Genomic DNA, 8,216 nt, shown 5'->3' with positions numbered 1-8,216 from the left:
TCTTACATTACAGAGGGGTGAGCCAGTTGGCAGGAAGAACAAGTCAGGCAACTTGTCCAGTTACAGCGACCTGACAGAGACCCTCCCACTGCTGCTCACAACACATATGATCACTTTCTACCTCACCCTGGTAGGGCTTCAGTTTCTTCCCACAGTGAATAACAGAAAGGTTTACAACTCTGTCTCCTTCATGTGTGACAGCTTACAAAAACACTCAGTATCAGAAAGTGACTTGACATAATATTTCAATAAGAGGAAGAACAGCGTCCACAGCAGTGATTCAGAAGCACTTACTTCTCCATTGTCCACACCTTCATAAGGCAAAAGGTTTGCGCTTTTTCATGCCATGTAGATCTGCAAACATCTTGAATTGTTCTGAACATTTGTGTTTGGTCTATGCCATGAACAAGTCCAAGCACTTACAGTATTATTAAGGTAAAAGTTATCTTGACAAACTTCCACGTGAATAGGAGTACATTTACTAAAGTACATGCTGTAACATGTAAGTTAATTTAAACACAAGATACTTGTGCTCAAAAAGAGGATTCGTTCTCAGTGAAGAACCTTGGAGCCCTAATCTGCCTCTATACATGCCAAAGAGCAGTGATTCCTAACACGTCTCTGGGGGTCATCAGGTGAGTAAGGTGGTAAGAAACGATACTTGAGACAAAGAAAGAGTGGTAAAACTTTAAATGTATGTAGTACCTTCAACATTTCTGTCATCATTTACATTGTCCAGTAGAGGCCACTGTACTGCAGGCTACAGGAGCTTTTACACAATTTGCCATTAATTTTAAACACCAGAAAATATGTTAGACCTTTTTCATGGCAGACATTATGGCTCATGGCAGGAAAAGCACAGCTGAAACAAAAAACAAACAGTAGTCCTTATTGAAGGCTACACACGACTTTGTAATGCAGGAGCTCGAGAACAAAAGGACAGTGACCTTAGATCCAATGAAGCAGCAGAGACTGGATTCCTTATACTGTATATATAAATGAATGAGTAGAATCAACTAGAAAATACCCTCTGGGAAATTTTGAAAGGGACACGGGGTGTGTTTAAGCCGACAAAATTATCTACGTTTTAAAGTTTTAATGAAGTCTCTAGGAGAAACTATGGCGAAGCAGTGGACAATTGAAAAAGGCTGCAATTTGAGAAAACAGCAGATATCAGGTAGTCAGTCCCTGATTAATGAACTGGTCCCAGTTTTTCTGTGGCTTTCTCCTCTGCTTCATGTCTCTGTTAACATGAATTAATGAACTGAATCAATAAACATGAATGGAGCTAATGCTAACGGAGCTAACAGAGCTAACACTAACAGAGCTAACAGCTAACGGTGCGAATAGAGCTAACGGCGCTAGCGCTAACAGAGCTAACTGTGCTAACAGAGCTAATAGAGCTAACGGCGTTAACAAGGGGGCGGGGGGATGGGGTTTTCATTATGCATTTGTCTGTGTGTGTGTGTGTTTGTGTATCTGTCGTTGTGTGTGACTGCGTATGTGTGTGTCTTCATCTGTTTGTGTGTGTGTGTCTGCTTGAACTACACAAGCAGCCCAACCAGCTCCTACATGGAGATGTGTCTGGTATATGTGTGTCTGAATGTGTGTGTGTGTGTGTGTGTGTGTAACTTCTGCCCCACCTCCTGATAATTACCTCTGCACCTCTCCCACTGTTTACCTGTGTGTGTCTTCGTCTGTGTGTGTGTGTCTGCTTGAACTACACAAGCAGCCCAACCAGCTCCTACATGGAGATGTGTATAGTATATATGTGTCTGAATGTGTGTGTGTGTGTGTGTGTGTGTGTGTGCCTGTGTAACTTCTGCCCCACCTGCTGATAATTACCTCTGCACCTCTCCCACTGTTTACCTGTTCCTGTTCAGTTTTGACGTGCTGTTTTTAATCACTTTTTAGCTGTTGGTTAGCCCTTTTTGTGTGTGCATTTGTGTGACTACTGTCTCAACCTTTTTGGCAAAGAGCTTTGTGAAGCTGAGTTTAACTGCTTGTTGGACGGAGATTGTTTTCAAACAATGCCCTTGTTTTGACTGAGCTCGTTAAAATAATCACTCTCAGGCTGGTTGTCCTGCAGATGTGTGTGCGTGGGTTATTGACCGGTGTGTGTGTAAATGACAGTTGCACCTGTTAAACTCTTCCCTTGAAAAGCGGCTTTTTCGCTGTCGGTTTCTTCCGAACAACTTGCGATTGTGACAAAACCGTAGCTGCTATCAAAAAACCGATTACACTGTGAGATGCGGACAAGTCTGGGCCAGATGTACGTGTGTTTTATGTCCAGATATTCTTTAGAAAAATGACAAAATGGTCGATTTAAAAGACACTGTCCGGCAGGCTGCGACTCAGAGAACAGGAGTTTGTATTGTATGCAGTGAGATTTGGGTTCGGCGAACCTCCTGAACTAAATCCTCTGGTGAGAGAACCGTACCTCCTATCAGAGTGTACTATAGATCACTGGACTCCCGACCTTCCTGAGTCCGAATATCATCTCGTTTTATTCCTGAGACAACAACTTTTGTTTTTATGGCGATCTAAAGACAGGAGGCATTTCTGCTTTTCTCACAAAACAGCTCTGAATTTTTACATTGGAGTCCATGGGAGAGCAGGAGGGAGTTGGCTGCACACAGTCTCACTATTTAAATTCAGTACGTCTCTCGGCTTTTTCGAGGACATCACATGAAAGAGGACAAGTTTGTCTACAAAAGATCCCAAAATTATGTGTCTCCTATTCACCGTTTGGATTTTACGGCAATTTTAGAAACACATTTCAGGCGATTTCTCACCGGCTGTCTCACTCTAACTTTTGAAATTACCCACTCTAGGGGGAGAAATTCTGAGCATTTTTGTGAGAAACTTGATGGTCTTCAGATGGTCATAGCTCGAAAACCGTAAGAGATATCAAAAAATGTGCCGGTGTTAATTTTGAGCTGACAAATTTATCTACGTTTTAAACTTTGAATGAAGTCTCTAGGAGAAAGTATGGCCGAGCTGCGGACAATTGAAAAAGGCTGAAATTTGAGGAAATTTCCCCATTCATTTCTTATGGGAAATTTATCGCAGTTTTTCGCGTCTTACGTCGGCCTTCGATGGTCATAGCTCGAAAACCGTAAGATTTATCAAAATGTGCCGAGGGTCATTTCGAGCCGACAAAATTATCTACGTTTTAAAGTTTGAATGAAGTCTCTAGGAGAAAGTATGGCGAAGCAGTGGACAATTGAAAAAGGCTGAAATTTGAGGAACTCCCCCATTCATTTCTTATGGGAAATTTATCGCAGTTTTTCGCGTCGTAATAGCACACCGATCCCGATCAAACCGCACGTTTTGATATATAATTTGCGAGGGTTTTCTCAAAGCTGCGGGACGAGTTAAGGGACGAAAATTTGAAGGAAGATGAAAAATAAGAAGAAACGCGCGGGATAGTAATAAGTGACTCGGAGCGTGCCCCGTGTCCCTAATAAAATAAACAACACGAAACTGACTAATTTATTTATTTGTTATAAAGGAATTGCCTGCTGCTACAGGAAGTGCTTGACTACTTCCGGGTCAGCTGACTTACACCACTTCACAACATGGCGGCCTGCTTCACCCTTCATTCCGCCGCGGTCCGCCGGGCGCTGCTTGGTCTCAGCCTACGCAGCCGGACAGCAGGTCCTGCCGCCGCTGCCGGGCTCAGGTTTGTGAGTAACGGCGGTCCAGAAGAAAAAAAGCCCGTGATATTGGAGTCTACGGAGGAATACAAGTTCGTAGAGCGGCTCATCCCACCGTCACGGGTCCCCGCTCCGCCCAAACACGCCGGTGTCACGCCGTCTGGTTGGACCCCTCCGGCACATTCACCGCCGCCTCTTCCCTACATGATCCGCCGCTCCCGCATGCACAACATCCCGGTTTACACCGACCTGACCCACGGCAGCCGCAAGACGACGCTGGTGCGGAAAGTGGAGGGGGACATTTGGGCTCTGGAGAGGGACGTGAAGCAGCATCTCAAGGAGGTGACGGGGAAAGAGCTGCCTACACAGGTCAATGAGGTCACCATGACTCTGAAGGTCAAAGGTCACTTCGATAACGAGCTACGGGAATGGTTGGCCAGCAAAGGCTTCTGACTGAGGTGAGGAGGCAGCGCTGAGCCTCCAGGACTGTCCCATCATGCTCAGGTGCAGATGGAGAGGACTGCTCACCTGGCACTGGGATCAGCCGGCAGGTCAACACCTTGGCACTCTTCTGCTGGACTTAAGAACATATTTCTATCCATGTGGATGGACTTTTTTTTATATTTATGTACACGGGGGCGAGATGTTGAAGCAATGGGATCATAGGGGTGTACATACTTGTATGTAATGAATGCAACATTAAAGTAAACATAGCCCACTGCCTGTTGTGTTATTACTCCTGTGAACTAATCAGAGGCAGGGACATATGTCTTGTGTTGTCTAAAGCTGTTTTTTTTGGATAAACTTAAAACAATTGATCACAAATGTTGATAAACTAATCATTGCAGCCCAAAAAGAGCACAAAAGAGGAAAAAAATTACACCTATTACAATTGAGGTATAAAACATTTACATTTATTCAGTTATAGCATATACATGTTTATATTAAGTACATCAAAGGACAATACAAGTTAGGGTGAGAGACAAAAAAAAGACCGCTGAATTGTTATTATATATTTGATACTATCCCAGCAAAATGGACATCCACCCACTGAACCCCTTCTGCTCATCACTGTGGAGCAATCCAGCATTTTGATGGTAATGACAAAACCTGCCCCTCAATCAACTGGGCGTATGACTCCATCAGCGAGGATCAGTTCTTTCAAAACAGGAAGATGAGTGCAGTTCTGCTGAAACATCTAAGTAACAGTGGCTGGCACTGGTTAACTTCTGAGAAATCAAACACTAATCACAGATCAGACTGTGACTTCCATAATTGCTGCATTATTTTGAGTGCATGCTCACATCAGCAGTCAATGAACTTTGACCCTGGTGGTTTTTGGCCAGTGTCTGTGCAGTGCATGAAGCCATCAGGTCAAAGGTATGTTAAGGGACACCATCAGGAATGGAGCAGGGAGAAAAAGCTTCTAATTCGCCTGGTAAGTTCCTCCAGTTGGTTCTCTGGACAAAAACAAAAGCAGGAAATAAATATTTCACAAAGTGCAACAAACTGTATGTGTGAGTGTGTATGTGAAAGCAAATGTTCATTTACGTGATGTCAGCTTCTCTCCTCGACTCTGGTAGCAAGGCTGCGTTTGGAGCTGGTTTACTTCCTCATTCACGGACACAGAAGCTTCTGATACTTGCTTTAACATTTCCAACTCCTGAGAAACAAGACACGAGAGTAAAAGTGTCAGTATGACTGGTTTCTACAGGTCAGGCTTGAGACAGATTTCTCGTGTATGTCGGCACACGTTTTCAACAAACATGTGAGTACCGTGATGAAGGCCAGCAATAGCTGGTGCACTCTCTGAAAGATGTCGGTCTCTGCGCTGAAGCTGGGAGGATCTCTGCTGCAGTAAGCTCTCAAGTCTGTTTCGAAAACATGGCTGAAAGTAGACATCAGCTGCTGGAGGTCACAAGCTGCCACGCGCAGTGAGCTTGGAGAGAAGACGTCACAACTCTGTGCCTCACTGTTCAGGAACTCACACTGAGGAGAACAGAGGGTAGAAAGAGAAGAACACAGCAAACAGATAGCAGGCATTACTACAATGACCTGACAAGCCAAATCTATGGGCTCTGTGCTTGTGCATTCTAATACTTATCCAAAGAACATTACAAAACTAACTTTGATTGTGTGTGATTGTGGACACCCTGTTTCAGTTGAAAGCTCTATAATACTGCAGGCATCACCGGCCACATGACGACCATACCTCTGACTGTAGCTGCTCCAGTGCTGACTGAGTCATCTGAAGAAGGGTGGCCACATCAGCTGCCTCTTCTCGACTCGGCTTAGAAGATGACTTGATGCCCTTACGTAAAGCCCTGTGAGGTAAGGAAAACGTGTGGGAGAGGGGAACCTGGTGCTGCTTGCTAACAACAGGAGTCATGTAATACATGAAGATCTACTAAACTTTCACTCGGTCTCTTCTTGGAATTACAGCTAAAAGAGAGAATGACAACGTGCAAACACAAGGGAGGGATATAACGTGTGTAAAACAGGATAATCAAAGACAGCATACATACTTGATGTGTGCCGGCCAGGGGTCGAGTGTGGGTTTGAGCATTTGTGAAAGGTGAGGCAGATTCTCAGCTGCATAGAGCTCGTTCAGCAGCGCCTCCGCATCCAATCTGGGCCCAGCCGACTTCTTGCAGCCAGGGACTAGAGTTAGAAGCTGCTCCAGGAACTGCAGCTGCCTGTGAATACTTGCGTCACCCTGAATAAAGGGTTTGAAAAATGACACACACAAAACAGGACATTTTCAGTATATTGTCACAATGAACATCTGTATCTGTAAACCAATTACATCTACGCTCGTTTATTCAACCTCTCTGATCAGGGCCATGTCATCTGCTTTGCACAGCATCAGCTCCTGCCCCAGAACAGCCATTTCTGTCGGTACAAACACAGATCACAGCAGTATAAGAGGTTATTTTTATCTGAAGGAAAACACTAGAATTACCACCTCGTGGTTCTTTGCCTCCATCAACCAGTCAAGTTGCATTTAGCTCGACATCTGCCCAGACTCATAATATATACAATGACTTTAAAGGAATTTGATAATAAAAAGGTACAACTTCAGTTGTGATTTGGTGATATATAAATAAAATTGAATTGAACTGAAATTTAATAATGTCCAGTGAAAGACATGTTGTCTTCACATGATTTCTGCAGAGGAGTCTAGAGGACTGATAGAGAGCTTCATCATATGGTGCAACAACAATCACCTGAAGATCAATATCAGCAGAACCAATGAGCTTGTGCTGGACAACAATGCTTCAATTATAGATGATGCTGCAAAGAAGCTACAAACTGTAAACCATGGATGCTTCACACACACGTTCAACCCGGCAGCACAGAAGATCTCTACAATCAGCACAGTTTCAAGGTGGACAACCAAGATTAGTGTCAGCGATTCAGTATCTGAGCAAACTTGACCGAGCGTGAAATCTGCCCTTCTGTTCCTGAGTGATGGTGCTGAATAAAGGTCAGAAAAGTGTTTTTGCTGAACATTATGATGTCACAGTGAAGCTGACCTTTGACCTTTTAAACACAGAATGCCCTCACTGTATCATTTTATTCTATGAGACAAATGTGTTAAAATTTGCAGACGGACAACCCAAAAAACATGTCTCTGCCCCTTGGCTGGACGTGTTATGTTAAAAACAAATCCATACAATAAATATAAATTACTCTGCATGTTCAGTCTCACTGACATTATTTTGCTCCATGTGGTGCTTGTCAAAAGACTGTTAACCATATACTGTATAGAAAAGTTAGCCTTTAAAACGAATATTTTTATTGCATGTTGGTTTATTTTATTTTAGTTATCTTAATTTTATTCTTTCTAGTCTTCTTATCTTTCTTACCATCTGTTCCTAACATGGGGGTTGCAATGAAAATTTCATTGACATGCCAACATGACAATAAAGACTCTTGAATCTTGAAAAGACAACAATGTTACCTTTAGGCAAAGCATCTGGGTCTTTGGATCTCATTGATGTTGCCTTGGAATTGCCAAAGTTTGGGTTGATGCTGTAAAGTGTCAGGTGAGGATAAGAGAGAGATTCGTTTCTATTCATATGCAAGTGATTTTTGATAGATGGGAAGAGGAGTGATGATCTATGCAGCTTATTCTACCTGCTGCAGATCCATTTCAGTATGTTGGTGCGGTGCTGAGAGGGAACACACAGCAGCTCCAGCATACTGTCCGCTTCCTGTAGCTCCAGACCCTCCACCAGAGGACAAGACGCAGCCTCAACACAGACAAAATAGATGATTTCAAGGCAACTCTGTACACTTTATACAGCTAACGAGTCACGTACAACGTACGCAGTGCTCAATTAACCAAACGTGGCTGAGAGACAAAATAATGTAACAGCATTTAAGAGAGTAAGAAACAATATTCCAGAAAACGCGCATTGTTTGTTATTCAAAATTATGTCTCCGTTATTTTAACATTTACCTGCAACGCAGCATAAACACGTCGCACAAGTTCCTCTTCGTTCAAAGCACCCGCCATTTTCAAAATAAATCCCTGCTGCTGCTACTTCTTCC

General features: G+C 43.4%; 2 protein-coding genes across 2 annotated transcripts; one reads left to right on the top strand and one right to left on the bottom strand.

Moving 5' to 3' along the window:
- The first annotated feature begins 3,565 nt into the window (after nt 1–3,565).
- On the top strand, nt 3,566–4,380 carry mrpl49 (mitochondrial ribosomal protein L49). Its single transcript, XM_041946526.1, has one exon. It carries the CDS (start codon nt 3,582–3,584, stop codon nt 4,110–4,112), a length of 531 nt encoding a protein of 176 aa, XP_041802460.1. The 5' UTR covers nt 3,566–3,581; the 3' UTR covers nt 4,113–4,380.
- A 203-nt stretch (nt 4,381–4,583) lies between these two features.
- haus7 (HAUS augmin-like complex, subunit 7) lies at nt 4,584–8,216 on the bottom strand. Its single transcript, XM_041946441.1, has 9 exons — nt 8,125–8,216; nt 7,800–7,915; nt 7,624–7,694; nt 6,487–6,551; nt 6,185–6,375; nt 5,872–5,983; nt 5,436–5,648; nt 5,211–5,322; nt 4,584–5,119 (listed from the first exon to the last, which is right to left on the bottom strand). The coding sequence occupies exons 1-9, from the start codon at nt 8,179–8,181 to the stop codon at nt 5,058–5,060; spliced, it is 999 nt and encodes a 332-aa protein (XP_041802375.1). The 5' UTR covers nt 8,182–8,216; the 3' UTR covers nt 4,584–5,057.

The sequence above is a fragment of the Chelmon rostratus genome, chromosome 10 (assembly GCF_017976325.1).
Source record: "Chelmon rostratus isolate fCheRos1 chromosome 10, fCheRos1.pri, whole genome shotgun sequence".
Taxonomy (NCBI): domain Eukaryota; kingdom Metazoa; phylum Chordata; class Actinopteri; order Chaetodontiformes; family Chaetodontidae; genus Chelmon; species Chelmon rostratus.
This window is presented reverse-complemented; position numbering and strand designations above follow the sequence as displayed.